At 34.6% G+C, this 24235-nt stretch overlaps 1 protein-coding gene across 2 annotated transcripts; it reads right to left on the bottom strand.

The window, feature by feature from the left end:
• Positions 1-1407: 1407 nt before the first annotated feature.
• On the bottom strand, positions 1408-2272 carry LOC120120759. Of its 2 annotated transcripts, none has more exons than XM_039140293.1 (3): positions 2137-2272; positions 1872-2024; positions 1408-1626 (listed from the first exon to the last, which is right to left on the bottom strand). In XM_039140293.1, exons 1-2 carry the CDS (start codon positions 2140-2142, stop codon positions 1872-1874), a joined length of 159 nt encoding a protein of 52 aa, XP_038996224.1. In that variant the 5' UTR covers positions 2143-2272; the 3' UTR covers positions 1408-1626. The 2 variants fall into 2 exon arrangements, with proteins under 2 accessions (XP_038996224.1, XP_038996223.1); XM_039140292.1 differs by having other exon boundaries at positions 1876-2024.
• Between the last annotated feature and the right edge of the window lie 21963 nt (positions 2273-24235).

Here is a 24235-nt window from a genome sequence, read left to right as displayed (position 1 = left end):
AGCTGGCCCGTAGGGCCAGCCGGTTTAGGGTATTAATACCCTCTCCCAAACGACGTCGTTTTGGGGAGGGTATTTCTGTAATTTCATAAAGGGTAAACCCCGTCCGAAGCCATTCCAACTTGTAAATTTTACATTTTAGTCATTAAATCGAGTTTATAATCCTTTTAATTTGATCTTTAAATTTTAGTTTTATTTATTTTAGTCCTTTATATTAAAATAATATATTTAGGATAAATAACAGATTTAATCCCTTAATTTTAATAAATAATATTTTAATCCCTAGTTTATATTTTTAATTAATTTTAATCTGATATTTCAAATTTTAGATAAGTTTATTTTAGTCACTAAATTAATAAATAAGAAAATAGCATGTTTAATCCCTGTAATTTTGATTAATCATGAATTAGGTTTTTAATTTTAATTTTACTATAATTTAGTCACTTATTTTAAATATTTTTTATTTTATTGCTTTTAAATATATAGCTCTAATTGTATTTTTATTTTAATTTTACTTGTTTATATATTTAAATATTTTTATTATGTAGTCATAAATATATATATAATAAATAAATATTTATTTTAAATAAATTATTTTAATATTTATTCTTTAATATCGAAGAAAAGGACAGTCTTAATACAACTGGATGTCTTATTCTGGTATTTTAAAATTAAAAATTATAAAAATATTATTTAATTTAAATTAATATTTATCAATATCAAAGAAAAGAGCTGTCTTAAGGCACCTAGAAGTCCTTTTCCGATATTTTTAAATATTTTTTATATAATTTTGAAATTATAAATTAAATATATTTTTGAATTTTTAAACTTTTTAATAATAGAGACAATTTATAATTAAAAAGTACCAATTTTGGGCGTTGTAGGGGTGCTAATCCTTCCCTAAATGTAACCGACCACGAATCCCTTTTTATTATTAAAAAGAACGAATTTTTGGTTATAAACGCATATCAGTTCATTTTTTAATTGATGTTTTCTTAAAACTCTTTTAAAAAATAATTTTTAGATATTCGACCTACCTGACCCAAAAGGCCGATGGCGACTCCCAAATTATTTTCAAAACCATTTATTCACATCAATTTTCCCGCCAAATAAATATTTCGTGCCCGGACGAAAACCGGTTACGACACAGTCCATGAAACGCACAACAGAGACCCTATCAAAATGACCCTTTCATCACACACACACCACATGAAAGGAACAACCTATAGATGTACCAGAAAGTAAACAAAGCTACATGATAGATGCTAGTGATTATATATACCTAACCAAAAGAATGTGAATAAAAAAGAGATTTATGTAAATTCAAATTATTAGCAAAACAACCAATATCATATAATTGATACATGATGGTGTTATCTGCTAATTGGTAACCTAATAAAAACCCATAAATTGAAGAAAACAACACATTTCATCTTTCAAACATCAACCAATATCCAAACAACACAAAATAGGAGTGAGGGTTTTATAAGTCATTTACATTTTTTGTATGTGCAGGTCACTCAAGGCCTTCTTTCAATACTTCCCTCATCGTCCTTCAAATTTAAAACACCAATTTTGCATGAAAAAATGTCTCTCTTCAACCAATATCTCTATATTAAAACTTTGTTCCTGAAATGCCAACACCATATATGAATATCAATTTGTCATGTATATAAAATACTCTTCGATCCATCCAAATTTCTATAAATTCAGTTAATCAAATTTATTAAATCTCAAAAAATTAACTGAGAGGTTATGAAACGGACCCCAATTAACTCTAGATCTAATTTGAAAACACGCGATTCAAATTAAGAAGGGGCAAATGATAATCTCGTTAAAGGAAATGGAAATGTAGCATATAAGTAAAGACACACCTACGTCTGTTTGGAATAAGAGGAAGAGGAAGGGACGCGTTTGTTACGGAACATCATGTATACGACGGGCAATACGACTCCGATCATCATGACAGCTGCTCCGATGATATATCTTAATGGACTCGGTGGCTCAACCTCTATCATTGCTTTCAACTGCACCGAACGCAATCAGAATCCAACATTAACCATCAATTTGATATGCAATTAAAGAAAAAAAATCATTATGAACTTCAAGATCTGAATCGAGCCGTGGAAGGAGACTTACGGGCATTATTTCGGGGCTGTTCCTTTGAGTATAACTCTGGTTCGAAACTCTAAGGATTTAGGTCACCGGGTGAAGAAATGAAAGGAACTAACAGAGAGGGAGAAGATTTGGGGACAATTAATCTGGAAAATATGGATCTGTTTGGGTTCGCAATTCTCAACTGCTATTATTATTTATGGGTAAATTACATATATAATCATTAATGTTTGAATAATTGTTTTTGTTGATGTTTCAAAAATATTAATTTAATAACTAATGTGATTGATTTATAATTAATTGATCACTTTATCATTAACAACAAATATTAAATTAATGAAATTTTGATTTGACACGTTAATTCGACTTAATAGCATTTTTTGATTTATACGATAATAGAAGAAAAGAGACAACGACCGAATAAAATGATCTTACGTGATTAAATAATATTATAAAAATCAAATTAATTTATCATGTCAGTACTCCAAGTAACTATTGTGAGATTATCAGTGTGAATAAAATATTATCAGATAATAGGATTATTAAGAATGTTGTATTTTGTGCTTGGTTGATTTAGTAAGAATGTAAGATTACCATGTTTGGTTAAAGGAATAAAAGATTATTATAATGTATATTTGACCAAATTATCCTTATTATATATTTGTTTTTTTAAAAAGTTGAAAAATATTTATATATTTTCTTTAAAAAATTTAAATTCATAAAATTTATATAATTTTTTTACAAAATTAAAAATATAAAAAGGTTTAATGGAAGGATAAAATTTTATTTTAACCCCTGAACTTTATATAAAATTTTAATTATATATTTTTTGTAAATTTAAAATAGTTTAAAAATAAATTTGTAATTTAACATTCGTAGAATTTTTATTATTTAATGACAGAATAATGATATTTTTGAAAGAAAAAAAATTTAAGTGCATTTTAGTCTAAAACGCCGATAATCTAACAATACCTAAGGGAAGGGGATAATGACATTCCCGGTAATATATCCTAAAAAATCTACTATTGATAATAAAATATTACCGGGAATGACATTTCCGACCAACTAAACGGGGGAATATGGATTCTATTCCCATGAGAATCCCACATTCCCCCAACCAAACACCCTGATTTATAAATTAATAATGTGAATGACCAAATCATTATTAGTCATCTAAATTTATTACTGTTTATATATTTTTTATTAAACATTTAAATAAATTTATACCAAATTTGAATAAAAATATTTTATTATTAAATAATATAATTTGGATTCAACGTAATTTTAAGCGGTGTTTATCGAACGACTTGATCGTGAGTTGAGTAGTTTTTAACTCGTGCCCGTTAAAATTTTTTGTTATTTGGTTCGGCTCGTTGTTCGTTAAGCTCGTTAGAATTTTTCCCAACTCGTGCTTGTTAAAAAAAATTATTACTCGACTCTTTGCTCATTAAGCTCACCAGAATTTTCAGGTACGATAATTAGGATTTGATTTTTGGTTGTAATAAAATAATAATTATTAATTAAAATTTTAATATTTTTCTTATTGTTTATTAGAAAACTAATAGATTAATAAATCAGTAGTAATTATTAATTAACAAATTTAATATCTTCTTTATTATCATTAATAAATTAATAATTATTATTTAAACTTTTTATATAATAATTTTGGGAAAATTGCATATTTAGTACCTAAACTATTAATTTTGGACTGTTTTAGTACCTAAACTTTTAATTTTTTCAAAAACATACCTAACGTTTAGTTTTTATTTCATTTTAGTACTCAGCCGCTAAAAACTTAATGTATTTAGTACTTAAAATATAAATTTTGATCTATTTTATTACTTAAACTTTGAATTTTTTAAAACTTAACGTTAAATTTTGAACGGGGTACTAAAATGAAACAAAAACTAAAGTTTTTAATGTCGGGTGCTAAAATGAAACAAAAACTAAACTTTATGTATGATTTTAAAAAAGTTAAAAGTTTAATTACTAAAACGGACCAAATTTAATAGTTTAGATACTAAATGTGTAATTTACCCAATAATTTTTTAAGGTATGTACTAAAAAATTATTAAAAAATTAACGAACTTCTCACGAACTTATTGAGTTGAATTGTACCTTACTCGACTCAACTTGTTAAGGTATTGAGTTGAACTCAAATTCGAGTCAACTCAACCTAAATCGAGCATTGACCAAGTTTTAACCAAAGTGAGTACAAAATCTGCTTAACCCATTAATTATCCCTAGAAACTTGTGATATGTGAACATTGAAAGTAATCCTCTTAAATTATTATAAAATATGTATTTATCGTTGAACTATCATTTTAATTTACTCTAAAAATTAATTCGTTAAAAAAGAGTGGTAATATTGGACTTGAAAAGGGCAGTACCTAACTCCTTATGACTTTTCAACTACTTCTTGCTGCTGTCACGCAAATTCATCATACAATATACATTGTGTACATTCACAATCCACGTCGAGCATTATGTGACAATGGACGGGCAATTTGGGAAATGTGTTCTATCCACTGCCCATTCAAAGTTCAGGTAAGACAATTTTTCTTCCATTTTGTAAACTCCAATTATACTTCATAGTCACACACGTGAGAAATATTTACGAAACTGAAATTTATTTATCAATTTCTCCATCTATGACCAATTTTAGCATGTCTATTTCCCTTTAGTATCATTTCATGTCTAAACTCAAGCATGCATACAAACCATCTGCTAAAGGCTAAAGCTACAATATAAACCTATAGGGCGTTAAAAATCTTTATAATGTACAATCAGGATCGACAGAATATTAGAGATGTATTCACTGTCGAAAGGATTTTTTTCTTAAAGATGAAAAAGTGAGATTTTAAAAATTACATTAATTTTTAAATTATCTCTTTCAATTGATTTTTAATTTAAAAACAAATATAATTTAAAAACCTCTCGTTTCGAAAAATTTTAGATTTCTTTTACGATCGAAAAAATACGGTTCAAAGAGTTGCCACCAATATTTGATTAAGGTATGATTGGGCACCCAAAAAATGTTTGTTATTTTAATTAAAAATTAATTTTAATTAAAATAACAAATTAAGGTATGCGTTACCAAAATCCGAGTTCGGGAGTCGGTTACGTGTAGGGAAGGATTAGCACCCCCACAACGCCCTAAAACAGTACATAGTCGATTTAATTAATGTCTTTGCAATGAACTTTACAAATTTGAATTTAATTTGATTTTTGATCCCATAAAACAAAGATGTAAATTTAAAAACATTCAAAAGCACTCAAATAAATTAAATTAAAATTATCAAGTCGTTTTAGAAAGATAAAGAATGTTCGATTATTTACAAATATCGAGACCATATCTTAAAAGCTATAACAACCTTTTCTCGATAAATTTAAATAAACGAACATTTCATTTTCTTTTGTTCCCAAATTTTAGGTGACGAATCAATTTTTGGTTTCACTTTCGGGATACACTTTTAACTTAAAATGGTCATAACGACCCTCTAATCAGTTAAGACAGGCCACTCAAGACAATTTTAAATTAAAAGGGTATTACCCTTAGTCCGATTATGTAATAGGTCGAGTTATGCACGTGAGGGTATCATACAAATTGTGCAAAAAGTGGATGTCATGCCAAAATTAATTATACAAAATTAAAAATATCATACAATGTGACATACAAAAAATTATATACGTATATTTTAATTAAAAATCATAAATTATGCATATTGACATATTATGTACACATGTGACCTAAATATAAAAATAAAATCATAACATGCTAAACTATAAATTTAAAAAGTGTATATATACATATTAAAATAAGGACTAAATTTAAATACACATAAAATTAAACATACTAATTAAAATTTAAAACAAAGACTTAAAGAAAAACAAACATAAACATAATGGATTTAAATAAAACACGCATAAATATAAGGGATTTACACCTAAATAATTCAACAAAATTATAACTAATACTAAAATTGGAAAATAGCGAAATTGGGACAAACAAGAATGACTAAATTTTAAAACTAACCCCTTAGGTGACTAATTTATGGAAAGGCACCTAAATATGGGGGACTAGAACCTAATTTACCCTAAAGTTATAACATATAACCTAAGTTAAAAAACCTAAGTTAATTTGCTAGAACCAATTACCCAGCCGTTCACCCTTTCTTCTTCCACGCTCGGCTATTCATCCCTCAAGCAAATACCCACCGTTATGAACTACCTAAGAAACCTAAACGATCAAAGACTGAAGACCCGACCCCATGGCCTTAAACCCAGCTCTAGTGATCCCAGAAGACCTCGACTCCGGCGATGAACACAATAAAGGAAACTACACGATACAGGTAACCTCGAACGACCTTCTTATTTTCTATTTATGATTCGAAATAACACGAACTGGAAAAGGAAAAAAACGAAGGAGAATATCTAAACAAAAATCAATCTTTCAATTGCTTTTTCCTTTTTTTATTTGACAATGGAACCAACACACATAATAAATGGAATCAACAAGACACCATTGATGTTCGAGCAGTCTAGGTAAGTCCTAATCTCTCTCAAATTTTAGTTTTAAACCACAATTACACATACATTAAAAAATGAACTGGAAAATAGAGAAATTGAATAATGATTCCTCGAAAAACATTCCTTTATTACGCTTATTTGTTTTTCAATTGTAAGATTACAATAGTATTTCCTTTGGCACTCTTTTTGCACTTGTAAAATTACTGATAGCTAGTATACTTTTCTTTCTAAATGCTTTCCTTCGTTTTTTGTTCTCTCTGTTTCTTGTCTATTTTTTCTTTTATTTTTTCTGTGTGTGTAATCTTTTTTGTTGTGTGTCCTCCCTTTTTTCTGTGTGATCCCCCTTTTTTTTATCAATCTCTGTGTAATATCCTCGTTGCCAGTTTCCAGTGGTTAATTGTAACTTAAAAAAACTGACCATTACAGTTTCCTCATTACTCACGTATCCTTCCCACGACAGAACAATACTTCTCTCATTTTTCTGCTTATTACCCCCATAACCGTTCTTGTTTTGCAGGACTTCACGTTGACTGAAGTTTGGAATCAGCACTGTTGTCTTGGGCTGATTTGGGCTCCTACTGGTCCAAATTTATATCGTGTACTGGATACGAAGCCTCCGATGCAGTCCCCGGACGAAATCGAGCATCTACAGCTACCCCTTTTTGCTCATTGTCGTATAACAACAATAGAGCAAAGATCAAAAGATGATCGGGTTTGTCCGGTCCTGAGAACTTCAAAAGATTAAAGCACTCTGCTGTTACTTCAGGATAAATGAAACTTGAAAAATCTTTGAATGACGGGTTTCCTCCCTATTCCTTCAGGGAGTATAAAACTCGAACAATCTTCAGCAAACATGTCTGCTCCCTATTCGTTCAAGGAGTATAAGATTCAAACAATCTCTAACAAACGTGTCCACTCCCTATTCTTTCAGAGAGTATAAGACCTGAATAATCTTCAATAAATGTGTCCGCTCCCTATTCCTTCAGAGAGTATAGAACTCGAATAATCTTCATAAAGTGGGTCCGCTCTCTATTCATTCAGAGAGTATAGAACTCGAACAATATTCAACAAATGAGTCTGCTCCCAATTCCTTCAGAGAGTATAGAACTCAAACCAGCTTCAACAAACGAGTCCGCTCTCTATTCTTTCAGATAGTATAGAACTCGAATAATCTTCAGCAAACGTGTCTGCTCCCTATTCGTTCAAGGAGTATAAGACTCGATCAATCTTCAATAAACGGTCCGCTCCCTATTCTTTCAAGGAGTATAAGACTCTAACAATCTTCAGCAAACGGGTTCACTCCCTAATCTTTCAGAGAGTATAGAACTCGAACAATCTTCAACGAACGTGTCTGCCCCCTATTCATTTAGGGAGTATAAGACTCGAACAATCTTCAACTAATGTATCCACTCCCTATTCCTTCAGAGAGTATAGGACTCGATCTTCATAAAATAAATTTGCTTCACTACTCTTTCGTGAAGGCTTATAGATGATTTGCTTCACTACTCTTTCGTGAAGGCTTATAGATGATTTGCTTCACTACTCTTCCGTGAAGGCTTAAGATTAACTTGTTTCGAAGGTCAAACCTGAAAATCAAACATTACCAATCATTAATGTATGTTTGAAAAATATTATACTCAAAAATTTAGAATTTGAGAAAATTTATGAAAATCCATCTCCATCGTCAAAACTTGTCTGGAAACCATTAGATATGTAAATCTACTTTGGCTCAATTATCGTCTAAACATCATCCTTTTCAAGATCTCAAAACCAGTTATCTTCATCTCGATGCTTCAATATCTTCAATCTTCAACTATCCCTGTGAAACCTGTAGATATTTAAGCCATCATGCAATTATGAATACCATGATCCTATTCATGTATAAAATGTATGCAATTATGCAATTTGATGTGTTTTATTCTTCGAAGGAACTCTATCTCCTTATGATCTTGATGGAACTCGGTTTCATCTTGGGCACAGAACATTTGACCGATTCACCCCAGTTTCCAATCTCAATACTATATCCTTCGGTTTAACAGGACCTTGACTTATTTCTTTCTTGAAACCCACTAGTACTCATGACCAACTTCTTGATAAATGACAATCTCCTTGGGTCATCTTTTAATGGCTGAAATTTTCTATGAACTCCAAGGTTTTAGTTTCCCGTAGCCACACAAGCTTACATGTTTAAACCATTGTCAGCTTCAGAATACCTGTATTTTTCAAAACCTTTTGCACAATAATACAAAATGATCTTATGTACTTCAAGTTAAGCTATATGTTTTAACTTTTCAAAATAAGATGTTTGCAAAAGGGAAATTAACAAGAAAATACATCTCTTTATTTATATAATGCAGAGAATTTTTAGGTAACTACATGGCAAACTTTTAACTGAAAAAAAGTAAAAGAACAAAAGAATAAGCGTCTTCAAATATCAATAATGCAACTACTTTTGAGCTGACACGCCATTAGAATGACTCGAGTGTAGCTTCTGTCGAAAGGATCTCCAAAATTGTGATGATGCTTAAGAGTGTGAAGCTACTTCTAAACTCCCAAATCTCTATCATTGGATGCCTTAAACCAGTATTGAATCTCATGTGCATTCAATTTCTCTCTTGGTTGTTTCAATCGAGACTAATTATCTTTAGTCTCAACCCGATCACCAACTGTCTTGTTACTATCCATATCAGGAGCTCTTTCCACTTCCAAATCAGAACCTCCACCATACACGAATTTGAATTTAAACAAAACTCAAGTCGCCCTTTAGGGTTTTCAACTTGAGACCTCATTTGGTTTCAAGATGCCCTTTTCGGTTTCATCTTGAACCCCCTTTTTTTTCTCTATTTTTCATTTTCATTCATCATTTTCATTTCTTTTTCTTCCATTTTCCTTTTCTTTTTCTCTTTTTTCATTTTTTTATTTTTTTCTCTTTCTTCTTTTTTTTCTTTTTTATTATTTTTTTCTTCTTCTTCTTTTTTTCATTTTTCTCATTTTTTATTTTTTCTATTTCTTCTTTAAGCGAAATATCTCTTAATAGCGTCGGAATTCACTGGATAGGGTAATTCCGATCCATCCATTTCAGTTAAGACTAGAGCTCCCTCAGAAAAGGCTTTCTTGACAACATAAGGTCCTTCCCAGTTGGGCATCCATTTTCCTCGGAAATCCTTTTGAACAGGCAAAATCCTTTTAAGCATCAAATCTCCTTCATGGAATTCTCGAAGACGAACTTTCTTACCATGTGCTCGTATCATACGTTTTTGGTACATCTTACCATGACAAATAGCTTTCAATCTCTTTTCTTCAATCAAATTTAATTGGTCATACCTAGCCTGTACCCATTCTGCCTCATTTAGCTTTACCTCAGACAAAATATGAAGTGAGGAATTTCCACCTCAATAGGTAAGACACTCCATCCCATATACCAGAGAAAATGGAGTTGCCCCAGTTGACGTCCGTACAGAAGTTCGATAGGCAAACAGAGCAAAAGGCAACTTCTCATGCCAATCCTTATAGGTCTTAGTCATCTTCTCTACTAGCCTTTTGATGTTCTTATAGCGACCTCTACTGCCCATTCATCTTCGGCGATAATTGGTGGAATTATGATGTTTATTTTGAACTGTTACAGACCGAATCCATCTTATTGTTTAAATTCAACGCATTATCAGAGATAATCCTCTCTGGCAAACCATATCTACAAATATCTCTTCTTTAAGAATTTGCATATTGTCGACTGGTTAACATTTGCATAAGAAGCTGCTTCTACCCACTTGGTGAAGTAATCTATGGCTACCAGGATGAAACGATGACCATTTGAAGCTTTGGGCGAAATTTGTCCAATAACATCCATGCCCCACATTGAGAATGGCCACGGCGATATCATTACATGCAACGGATGAGGAGGAGTATGTATCTTATCTCCATAAATCTGACATTTGTGACATTTTCGGGCATAATTGATACAGTCTGTTTCTATAGTTGACCAATAATACCCAAATCTCATAATCTGCCTAGCCATAACATGTCCCATTAGCATGGGTACCACATATTCTTCATGCACTTCTTCGAAATCAACTTGGCTTCTTTCGGTCAACACACCTTAACAGACCTGATCCAGACTTTTCTTGTATAGAGTCTCACCATCAAGCACATACCTGATCCATTCTTCTAATGGTTCTTTTATCATTCTCAGTGGATGTTCCGGATAACTCCGATACCTTGTATATTGCAAGATATCATAATACCAAGGGTTTCCATATTCTTCCTCTTCAATATTAAAACAATGGGCTGGATACTCTTAAGCCTTCATTTCAATGGCATCATATTTGAATGCTCGCTCATCTTAAATGATGTTGCTAGTGTGGCCAAGGCATCTGCCATTTGATTCTCTTCTTTGGGGAGATAATTGAAAGTTACTTCTTTAAATTCTTCAACAAGTTCCATAACCAACTTACGGTATTCTACAAGCTTAGGATCTTTTGTCTCCCATTCTCCTCTGAGCTAGTAAATTACCAAAGCTGAATCCCCAAACACCTTGAGAATTTTTACTTTGCATTCAACGGCAGCTCTAAGACCCAAAACACAAGCTTCATACTCGGCCATATTATTTGTACACTCAAAATTAAGCCGACTGGTGAAAGGATAATGTTCTCCCTCTGGTGAGACCAAAATTGCCCTGATTTCATGTCCCATGGCATTTGAAGCACCATCGAAGTTCAACTTCCAATATTTACTAGTAGATGCCACTGCTTCTTCTACCGAAATAGACATTAAATCCTCATTCGGGAAATCAAGGCTCAACGGCTCATATTCTTATGAAGCCCTACTTGCAATGAATTCTGCTATAGCACTTCCTTTAATTGCTGTCTGGTTTACATATTGGATGTCAAATTCGGACAATAGGATCTGCCAACGAGCTAATCTTCCAGATAACGCAGGCATACCCATTAGATACTTTAAGGGATCAAGCTTGGATATAAGCCAAGTAGTATCATACAACATATATTACCTAAGCATTCGGGTAGCCCATACTAAAGCGAAGCACAACTTTTCAATGGGTGAGTATCTTGTCTCACATTCAGTGAACTTCTTGCTGAGATAATAGATAACCCTTTCTTTCTTCTCAGTTTGGTCACGTTGCCCCAGCACACACCCCATTGAATTTTCATAAACCGACAAATACAGAATCAATAGTTTGCCTGAGATGGGTTGCGCCAAGATTGGAGTACTCGACAAATATCATTTCATTGCTTCAAAAGCTCTTTGACAATCCTCACTCCATTCTCCTGAGTTATTCTTGCGAAGAAGGCGAAATATGGGATCACACTTTTCCGTCAGTTATGAAATAAACCGAGCTATATAATTCAATCTCCCCAAAAATCCTCTGACTTCTTTCTGTGTTCGTGGGGCTGGCAAGTCTTGAATAACTTTTACTTTATCAAGGTCTATTTCAATTCCTTTTTGTCTTACTACGAATCCCAACAACTTCCCAGATGTCACCCCAAAAGTACATTTATTTGGGTTGAGCTTTAGCTGGCATCTTCTTAGTCTTTTAAAGGGTTTTCTCAAATTCCCAATATGTTCTTCCTATGTCTTAGCTTTGACAATCATATCATCGACATAAACTTCTATTTCTTTATGCATCATGTCGTGAAATAACGTCACCATGGCCCTTTGATATGTTGCCCCTGCGTTCTTCAATCCAAACGGCATTACTTTATAACAAAACGCTCCCCACATGGTAACGAACGTCGTTTTTTCCATATCTTCAGGGTTCATCTTAATTTGATTATAGCCAGATAAACCATCCATAAAAGATAACAAAGAATTTCCAACAGTATTATCCACTAGAGTGTCTATATGTGGCAAAGGAAAATTATCTTTTAGATTAGCTCGGTTGAGATCTCTATAGTCGACACACATTCGAACCTTCCCATCCTTCTTCGGTACTGGGATTATATTCGCCACCCATTCAGGATATTTAGCCACTTTAAGAAACCCGACATCAAATTGTTTCTTCACTTCCTCTTTAATCTTGAGCATCATCTCGGGTCTCATTCTTCTCAGTTTTTGTTGTACCGGTTTACATTCAGGCTTTATTGGCAGTTTGTGAACAACCAATTCTGTATCTAAACTCGGTATATCTTTGTATGACCAAGCAAACACATCCTTGTATTCTCGAAGCAATTCTATCAAATCTTGTCGACCTCCAACTGACAGAGTGATACCAATCTTTACTTCTCTCTTATCATCATCTGTCCCCAAATTCAAAATCTCAGTAGACTCTTTATGAGGCAGAATCTACTTATCTTCATTCTCCACAATTTTCAGCAATTCAGAAGGTAGTTCACATCCCTCATCATCATCACAATCTTCTATCTCCCCTTGATATATAGGCTTTTCAAAATCAATCTCCGGGTCAAAGTCATTAGCATTCATATTATTGATATCTGAGCTCCTGAAAAAATAATGAAAGATAAGATATATATACATATATACATATGGGAGGATTTTTTCCCATATAAATAAATAAAAAGAAATAAATACATACATATATACAACAAAGAATGAATGAATGGGAGAATGTTTGCCATTTGGAACTAACAGAATGCATATTTTATTGAAAGCAAGAAAAAACAAACAGCTTAACCCTTTACATAAAATCACCTATTGCCCCAGGGTATGAACAATAGGGAGAAAGTTCCAGTGAATTACTCTGTAACATATCTGTAAACTACATGCAGTTCTTCCGCGGTCCAATTGTTCAACACGAAGCCCGGCGGTGCAGGATAAATGTTCATAGCTCTCATTTCCTCAAACTCACCATCAGTTATAACATTAATGCCTAAATCTCCCAAGGCATTCTCAACCATCGTCTCAGTGTTCCTTGAATTCCCTTGAAACATATGCCCCCCATATATGAAAATGCTGCTCAACGGCGGAAAGGTCATGGGTTCCCAGCTAAGGTCTTCACCAGCCAATCTGGCCTTTCTTATTTCCTGACCCTTCTTAATTCCCCTCAGTTTATCCCTCAGAGTTGGCTGATACCCCAAACCAAACCGATCTCTTTTAGTAACAGGGCATATTGGATTCACTGGTCCTTGTAACTGACTTCCTAACCCTTTTCTAACTTTTGCTCCTCTTCCAAGGGTCAGCTTGAGTCCCATTTTGGTATAATTTGACAATCTAAGATTTGGTATCTTCATGCCTTCAGCCACAAACGTAGCATTGACAAACTCTAACGATATGAAAGAACACTCGACCGCTTGCTCATCCACTTCAATGTACGGAGCAGTAGTAGAAACAGAAGCAATAATGTCCTCTTCAGCATGAATACATACCAACCTTCCATCAATCACAAATTTCAATCTCTGGTGCAATATGGACGGAACTGCATCGGCCTGATGAATCCAAGGCCTTCCTAACAAACAGTTGTACGTAGGCATAATGTCCATTACGAGAAATTCCACTTCATAAGTTGTTGGACCAATAGTTAGAGGAACATCAATCTTGCCCAACACTTCTCTTTTAGTCCCATCGAAAGCTCGAACCACACTTTGGCAAGTTCTCATAAGCGTACTATCTAATGGAAGCTTCTTCAGAGTCACTAAGGGTATCACATTCAAAGCGAACCATTATCAATCAAAACCCGGGACAACATATGCCCTTTACACTTAACTGTGATATGCAAAGCCTTCTGAGTTCCAATCATCCCAAAAGGAATCTCATCCTCAGAAAAAGATAAAAAATTATCAGCTTGTATATTAGAAACTAATCGGTCTAACGTTTTAATGGGCAACTCTTTCGGAACAAAAGTCTGGTTCAAAACCTTTAAAAGAGCATTCCTATGGGCCTATGAACTCAAAAGTAATGATAAAATAGAAATACGGGCAGGCAACTTGTGTAACTGTTCAACAACACTGTACTCATTGTGCTTCAAAAATTCTACCGCTTCACTCTCGGTTACTAGTTCATTGATAACAGGCTCATCTTATTTTATCTGAATATCAACCTTTTTCCCTTTATCAACCGCAACCTTCTTCTCAGACTCTTTAGGTGGATTAAGAGAATAACACCTACCACTTCTGGTAAAGTGTCCCACCTTATCTACTTCCTCATTCTCTTTTGTTATATTTCTCATCTGGCAATCATATTTCCAAGGCACTTGTTTATTATCCCGATATAGGAATGGAGATGGAGGTGTAATAACCACTTTCGTAGCTACATTTTAGACAATCGATTATTGGGAGTAATGATTAGGGGACAACTAGCATTGTATACCCCTTTAGACGATCCTTTTGAAACGCAAACTTCCGCTTCCTCTTCTTCAGCAATCTCTTTAAAGAACTCAATTTCTTTACTGTCCATCATGTCTTGTACCAAAGATAGGAAGTCAGGACATTGCTGAATATTGTGTCCTTCACTGTTATGATACTGACATACCTCTCCACTGTTAACTGTTCACCCATTAAATTGGGCTTCAACAATCCTACCTTAACCATCTGATACCACACCCAACTCATGGGTAATACCACCTCACTAACATTCCTTACAATTCTCTTTCTTTTCTCTTCAGTAATCGCGTTAACTCATGCCCCTGCATGGCTTGCCAACAGATTCTGAGCTATATTCGGTTGCTTACTGTCACCAAAGTTGATGACATTCCTCATTCTCAAAGCTTGGACAACCTTCTTAAACGCAGTACAATTCTCAATGAATGCCTGGGATTCCCTGTATGGTACTCACACTGAGCACTAGCATCATACCATTTGGGAAAAGGAGGTTGCATTGGTGTCACGTGATATGGCAAACCATATGCCGATCATACAAAATCTAAAATAATTCCTTATAAGTCATCGGGATAGGGTCAAATTGAGGCCTCTCTATCCTCTGGTCCCTTGCCCCTTGTCTATTGTCATTTTGTGTTGATGACCCTACTCCTTGAGGACGGGAAATAGTGATGTTATTAGAATCGTACTACCTCACATTACTGACTTCGTTTTCCTTTTTCCTCGTTGGTGGCCTCTTACTAGACTCTCCCCTTCGAGCTTTGCACTCTTAACCGCCATTTCAATCATTTCTCCCGCCGTAACTACATCAGCAAAACTTCGATAAGGATTACCGATAAGATGCGAGAAAAAAGGAGCCCTTAAGGTATTGACAAAAAGCATATTTGTTTCCTCCTCTTCCAATGGCGGATGGACTTGCACCGCTACATCTCTCCATCTCTGAGCATATTGTCTAAAACTCTTGTTAGACTTCTTTTCCATTCCTTGTAACATCATCCTGTTGGGCCTAACATATTTTACATGTTTGTATTGCTCAAGAAAGGACTTAGCCAAGTCTTTCCACGATTTAATATTAGCTCTACTCAGCTGGTTATACCACCAGATTGCCGAACCAGTTAAGCTTTCCTGAAAGCAATGTATTAACAATTGATCGTCCCCTATGTATCGGTCATCTTCCTACAAAATATCGTGATATGCGCAGAGGGACACCTGGTACCATCAAACTTCTCAAAGTCAGGAACCTTAAACTTTGGAGGCAAAACCAAATCAGGAACTAGACTTAATTCCTTTGCATCGAATCCATAGACATTGGTATCTTCCTTCATGGCTCTGACTTCTCTTTCTAACTATTTCCATTTATCTTCCAGCGGATTGTTTTGGTCCTTCTTGGCTTCTTCATCAAGGTCCGGAACTTGATGATATTGATGTTCTTCTGATACGAACTAGATCCAGGTTGTACGTTAACAGAATCACCGATTGGATACGAGCTAGATCCAGGCTGTACGTTAACAGAATCACCGATTGGATTAATGTGCACCTTCCCGACATGAACAGAGTCACTTGAACATTCTGGGATTATTCTAGGGTGAACCCTGGAGGATAAATGAGTCCTCAGTTACAGTTCCCGGCATAGGGCCTTCCCATATTCTGGATTTTTTCCTTCCAACATACTCACAAACTTGGCAAACATCTCCTTTTGGGCATTCATCATATCTTCTTGCATTTTCTTGATATTATCTTGTAACTCCAACTGAGCCTTTTCAATTTGGGCAAGTTTGTCCTCCATAAATTTCTTCCTGGTTCTGTAGGTATGCTTGGGATTTTCCAGTATTCCTCTATCACAGAGTCCTTTTGTTAATGTTGATGTTTATTAATGAATATTGAAATATATGATTATGAATTAATAAAATACGATGCAAAAATTTAAATGTATTAAAAATGCATATGCAAAATGCAGGGTGTTGATCGTGGAACGACACCTTAGAATAACTCTTTATATTAGAACGACGTTCAATTACAAAGTTGAAACATATCACAAATAAATCTGCACCATCTCTCAATATTTACTGTACATGTGTCAGCAACTCCACGATCTTCTGGTTTTCTTCAGCCACGGGATTCAGTTCTTCAGTCACATCAGCAGCTTCCTCATATAGAATGACCAAATATTGAGCTATTCTCCGCGCGTGTCCTAAGTAACAAGCAATAAGGTCCTCTCTTTGCTTAACTCTCGCCTGAGCTCGCTCCCATCGAAAACGCCACTGTATATCCCCCTCATAAGGAACTATCGATAGCTCACTTGCTTGCCTCTGAAAATCTTGAACCATGGCTTCAAGCTCACTCACTTGTTTTTTCAGACTCTCAACTTCCCCACGGCTTCAGCTACCTTTCCTATTTCGGTATTGTCGTAATACAGTCTCTAAACTTGAAATCTTCTCATTCAACTTCTCGTTATGGGCTTGACTCTCTTGTAACCGTCGCTCTAAAGAATCATTTTCCTTCGATAAAATCTTAACTTGGTGTCTGCTTTGCTTGAGCTCTTCTTGACTCTCTTCGGCTACTCTTTTGAGGCTCGCCACCTCTTGCTTCCATTCGACATACTTACTCAAGCTAGAACCTGTCTGAGCTTTTACCATTCGCTGATAAGTTGACTGAAGATCGTCAAAGTCTAGCCGAAGTTGCTTCTCCACTTTTTTAATTCGATCTGCTCTACTCTTCTGAATGTCGATCTCCAATCCCTTTTGATACACTTCATCTTCCAGCTTCTGCAAAGTCATTCTCCATTATCTCTGTTCTGCTTCGAAATCGCGCTTAGCTAACTCTAATGGAGATGGCACCACTCTCAACTGTTCTTCCATCGACTGAATATTTTCAGGATTCACCATCGGGATGTTGTCATTTACTCGACCACTTCTCCACTTTTTGTACTCTTGAGATAACTCGAGATCATAACTGAACATATTCACACGACGAGTTTACTTCCAGGCCTCAGCGACCCCTTTAACTTTACCCTTATACTGATCTCCTTTGAATGCAAAATCTGACCCTACCAAGTCCCATGTGGCTGGAATGAACTGCCTTGACCCATATTGTCTGGAAACTAGTAGCGGTGTATACCCAACAGAACCCCATATACCTGACAAAAGAACCCAATCTCGCTCTCCACATCGGTAAAGTATATCCGAAGAGACATTCCACGAAGCTCGCCACAAAATATCATCATCTCTGATATCCTTGAAGATGACCATCCATTTCTCTTCAGTGAAGCCCCCAGACCATTCTTTAGAAAGAAAATCCTTCAAAGGCGAAAACCCATCTAGAAATATTCGCCCTGGTGCCCTTTTAACATGCTTGAAATGACTTAGAATCCACACTAGTAACAGAGGCGCACACCCTATAAAGCGTCATTCTCCTTCGTGCCTACAAGAACTCAAAGACCGGAACGTCTCAGCTAGAATAGCTGGAACAGGATCCATGCGCTTGTCTAATCTTTCAAACAGGTCAACGACTTCTACGTCTACATAACCTAGCACCTTTCGAAAAATAACGAGCCAATAAATCCCTAAAGCAAACAAGTCAAGCTTCTTTCTCTTATCAGGGTGATGAGCAATTATTTCTTTCAAAGCAGCCCAAGAGATGCACTCACTGTCTCACTTCTTCTTAATGTTTCTGACTACCCAATCTTCACTCATTCCGGTCATCAATAATAATTTCTTCTTAAACGAAGGAATGACTGGCAGCTTGGTATATATTCTATCTATCTGGGACCTCGGACAACGGACCAAAGCTTGATACTGCTCTATTGTTGGTGTCAGATCCACTCTACCAAATTTGAAACAGCTATAAGTCGGGTTCCAGAACTGTGCCAATGCTCTAAACAGATTTCGGTCAATAGGAACATCCAGAAGATAAGGAATATCGCCATACAACTGATAAAACATCTTCTTATCGGCTACTGTTCATCTTCCCCATATCTCCTTTAGCTCTCTTAGATCATTCTGACGCACGTTGATGTAAGTATAACCAAATAACTCCGACACGTATCCAGGCATCACGCTATCCCCATTGGTCAATTAGAACTGTTCTGACAGAACATCTGCATTGTCCTCAACCTCTTTCTGAACTGTTCGTTCCATATTATGGCCTTCTATATGGACATCGATCCCAAATCAACACCATGTAATGGATAATGCAATGCAAAACAGAAAAGAAACAAGGCAAAGACAACAAAAGATCGATCAGTTAACATAAAGCAATTAGGTCGGGATAATAATTTGTTCAAGAATCCTACCCACACATGCTGGCTACCCAATCATGCTTTATCAGATCCTACCCAATATGATATCTACCCCCATGCTCTGTTATTCAAAAAAAGAAATCCTAACCGCATGATATCTAATTCACATGCTTGTTCGAAAAATAAACCTAACCGCATGATATCTAGTTCGCATGCATTTATTCAAAAAACGAAAATAAATGACTCAAAAAAACTTTTCCTTGTGTACTCTCCTCACGGGATTCTTAAGGTTCGGGTTTGGTTTAACCTAAGTTCAGGCTCTATGTTCACTATATGTCGGGTTCAGTTCTAAAGTAAGAGGTTCTTGAATTGTCCTTGTTAGTGCCCCCTTGGGCTACTGAACCCTCAATCCTAGCCCATCACAGGCTTTAGGGGATCGAGTTCAATTTTGAGGGAACACACCTCCTTATGTCCATACGGAGGTGATTACCATCACGAGGACCATAAGGCGTGAGCTCCAGGAGCGATCCACTATCCCATGCGGAGGTGAAAACCACACGAGGGCATAGTCTCTCACTCCTACTTAATTAGGACGGAGCGGGGTTTTAGCTCATGTTATGACAATGCAGTTGTGTAGTGTGTGAGGAAAAGCGAAAAAAAAACAACAATAAAAACACTCAAAATCAATTCCCAAAACACACAATTATTCTGAAATCATTAGCAAACAGATTAGTACAACTATTTAATTATCAATCGAATTAAATTAAAGAAATCAAAATACAAACAAAACTTATTAAAAACCAAACAAGGATCAAAAATCAAATTAAAACGAATTTATAACTTTCAATTGCAAAGACAATTAATTAATCGACTATCGACCTGACTCTCTAAAAAAATCCCCAGCAGAGTCGCCAAGCTGTCGAAACGATTTTTTTTTCTTAAAGGTGAAAAAGCGAGATTTTGAAAACCACATTAATTTTTGAATTATCTCTTTCAATTGATTTTTAATTTAAAAACAAATGCAATTTAAAAACCTCTCGTTTTTGAAAAATTTTGGATTTTCTTTACGATCGAAAAAATACGGTTCAAAGAGTCGCCACCAATATTTGATTAAGGTGTGATTGGGCACCCAAAAAATGTTTGTTATTTTAAATAAAAATTAATTTTAATTAAAACAACAAATTAAGGTCTGCATTACCAAAATCCGAGTTCAGGAGTCGGTTACGTGCAGGGAAGGATTAGCACCCCCACAACGCCCTAAAACGGTACCTAGTCGATTAATTAATGTCTTTTCAATGAACTTTACAAATTCGAATTTAATTTGATTTTTGATCCCATAAAACAAAGATGTAAATTTAAAAACATTCAAAAGCACTCAAATAAATTAAATTAAAATTACCAAGTCGTTTTAGAAAGATAAAGAATGTTCGATTATTTACAAATATCGAGACCAGATCTTAAAAGCTATAACAACATTTTCTCGATAAATTTAAATAAACGAATATTTCATTTTCTTTCGTTCCCAAATTTTAGGTGATGAATCAATTTTTGGTTTCACTTTCGGGATATACTTTTAACTTAAAATGGTCATAACGACCCTCTAATCAGTTAAGACAGGCCACTCAAGACAATTTTAAATTAAAAGGGTATTACCCTTAGTCCGATTATGTAATAGGTCGAGTTATGCACGTGAGGGTATCATACAAATTGTGCAAAAAGTGGATGTCATGCCAAAATTAATTATACAAAATTAAAAATATCATACAACGTGACATACAAAAACTATATACGTATATTTTAATTAAAAATTAAAAATTATGCATATTGACATATTATGTACACATGTGACCTAAATATAAAAATAAAATCATAACATGCTAAACTATAAATTTAAAAAGTGTATATATAAATATTAAAATAAGGACTAAATTTAAATACACATAAAATTAAACATACTAATTAAAAATTAAAACAAAGACTTAAAGAAAAACAAACATAAACATAATGGATTTAAATAAAACACGCATAAATATAAGGGATCTACACCTAAATAATTCAACAAAATTATAACTAATACTAAAATTCGAAAATAGCGAAATTGGGACAAATAAGAATGACTAAATTTTAAAACTGACCCTGAGGTGACTAATTTATGGAAAGACGCCTAAATATGGGGACTAGAACCTAATTTACCCTAAAGTTATAACATATAACCTAAGTTAAAAAACCTAAGTTAATTTGCTAAACCAAATACCCAGCCGTTCACCCTTTCTTCTTCATTCTTCTTCCACGCTCGGCTATTCATCCCTCAAGCAAACAACCACCGTTATGAACTACCTAAGAAACCTAAACGATCAAAGACTGAAGACCCGACCCCATGGCCTTAAACCCAGCTCTAGTGATCCCAAGAGACCTCAACTCCGACGATGAATACAATGAAGAAAACTACACGATACAAGTAACCTCGAACGACCTTCTTATTTTCTATTTATGCTTCGAAATAACACGAACTGGAAAAGGAAAAAAAACGAAGGAGAATACCTGAACAAAAATCAGTCTTTCAATTACTTTTTCCTTTTTTTTATTTGACAATGGAACCAATACACATAATAAATGGAATCAAAATGACACCATTGATGTTCGAGCAGTCTAGGTAAGTCCTAATCTCTCTCAAATTTTATTTTTAAACCACAATCACACATACATTAAAAAATGAACTGGAAAATAGAGAAATTGAAGAATGATTCTTCGAAAAACATACCTTTATTGCGCTATTTTTTTCAATTGTAAGATTACAATAATATTTCCTTTGGCACTCTTTTTGCACTTGTAAAATTACTGATAGCTAGTATTTTTCTTTCAAAATGCTTTCATTCGTTTCGTGTTCTCTCTGTTTCTTGTCTATTTTTTCTTTTTCTTTTTTTCTGTGTGTAATCTTTTCTGTTCTGTGTCCTCCCTTTTTTCTGTGTGATCCCTTTTTTTTATCAATCTCTGTGTAATATCATCGTTGTCAGTTTCCAGTGGTTAATTGTAACTTAAAAAACTGACCATTACAGTTTCCTCATTACTCACGTATCATTCCCACGACAGAGCATTACTTCTCTCATTTTTCCGCTTGTTACCCCCATAACCGTTCTTGCTTTGCAGGACTTCACGTTGACTGAAGTTTGGAATCAACACTGCTGTCTTGGGTGATTTGGGCTCCTATGGTCCAAATTTATATCGTGTACTGGATACGAACCTCCGATGCAGTCCCCAGACGAAATCGAGCATCTACAGTCACATCTTTTAAAATGTTAAAATTTTATATGATTTAAATATTTTTTATACTTTATTTATAATCTAATTTCAAAAAAATTACAACTAAAATTTTAATATAACTTTCTGACTACGTATTCTTCACATAAAATCTAAAAGTTATGCAACGAGCATGAACCCCTCCCTAGTGTAAAATTTGTCAGAATCACTATTAATTTCATATTGACTGGTTTTTGTGGTTTTTTACCTTGCTTTCCTGACCGATATAACAGGCGACAGTGTGCAGGCGAGTAATGATGAAGTCAGTCAGTGGAAGATTAATGGAGAGTAGACTAGCGATATGGTTTAAAGCCACACTAATTTTCAAAATTTATCGTACTCGAAATTCCAAGACAGGGAAAAAAGACAGGTGAAATAACTCCTCACATTGAATGCACTCAACAACTCTGAAGGTGATCATCTAAAGCAGGCAGCTACCTGGTCCCATCGGGGACGGAAAGTTTTTGCCTTATGTACGTCACATTCTTGGATTCGAACATTTATGTTTTCTTTGAATTCAATTACTTCTATTCACAAAACCCCATTTTTGTGAGCTGTAACTCTTGAGTTTGGCCACTTCTATTACAACTTCATCATATAATCTTTGTCGGGTGCATATTTTTCCTTATCACGTTTGAATGTCTTTTAACAAATAATAGTAAATCATTATTTTATGATATAAAGAATGTGAAGTTTGAATAGTGTATAGAGTTGCAGACATACAAGAAATGGGTGGTTTCCATTTAGATCAGGAAGGAGCTGCAACAGCAGTAGGAAGAAAGAAAAAGAGTGAAGATTCTTCTTGGTCTCCGAATGCACATATTCAGGCTCAACATAGGCGTTCTAAGAGGTGGCCCTTCACATTCTTACTGGTTTCTTACGTTGTTTTGTCAACTTATTGGCTAATAATCAACAGAGAATCAAGTTTATAGTTCTTTAACCATGTCAATTTGTCTGGAGTTTTGAGGGTTTATTTTTCTTTGTACTTAACTGGTGTTTACTTCTTTTCCTCCATTTTCTCTGGCATTGCCTTTAATTGAATTGCAAGTGAAAGATTTGGGATCTTAGAAGTTTAAATACGGTGCAATATAGGTCAATGGTCCTGGCTTAGGCTTAGGCTTAATCGAGTTTATGTCAGATCAGGCCCCCATGAATGCATAATGGTTTAGCCGTTAGCTTCGTTTTTCTTGCTCTGATTGTTAAGTGATGGATAATGACTGCTTTCACAAGTAGTAATTCTTGTAAGTAAACCGTAAGTTATATAGGGTTAGCTTTAGCCATAAGTGATGAATAATGAAGTCAGTAAGCTGATTGTAATATGTTAAATCTCATTCGGACTGTTCCAATAACTATTCTTGTTTTTCTTTCAGCGCATTGGACAGAAATATCGATGGTTCAAGAGATGGAGTTTTGCATCGTATGAAGAAAGGGCAGAATGAGCTACATGTGAGGATACATTTTCTAAACAATGTCAAACTGTCGCCATCTCAGTTATCTTTTTGGCTTCAAGCTTTTCAAATGCATACAATTACATGTATATAGCCATGTTTTGCAGTGTTGAATGAGAATTATGAATATTTCTTCGTGTTTGATTTACCCTTTTATTGTTATTCTAATGTGAAAGATGGAGGCATCTCCATTGTCAACGAGAGCTTATAGGACTCGAAGTCCTCTTCATGACAGCTCCGCTTGTAGCAACAAAAATACACCATTGAAGCAGCGAGCCTCTTTGGAGAAAGATGTAAGCCTTGAAATTAGATGTTTTTCTTTGATA

This window comes from Hibiscus syriacus, unplaced genomic scaffold, assembly GCF_006381635.1.
Source record: "Hibiscus syriacus cultivar Baekdansim isolate YM2019G1 unplaced genomic scaffold, ASM638163v2 tig00110347_pilon, whole genome shotgun sequence".
In the NCBI taxonomy this organism is placed as follows: Eukaryota; Viridiplantae; Streptophyta; class Magnoliopsida; order Malvales; family Malvaceae; genus Hibiscus; species Hibiscus syriacus.
This window is presented reverse-complemented; position numbering and strand designations above follow the sequence as displayed.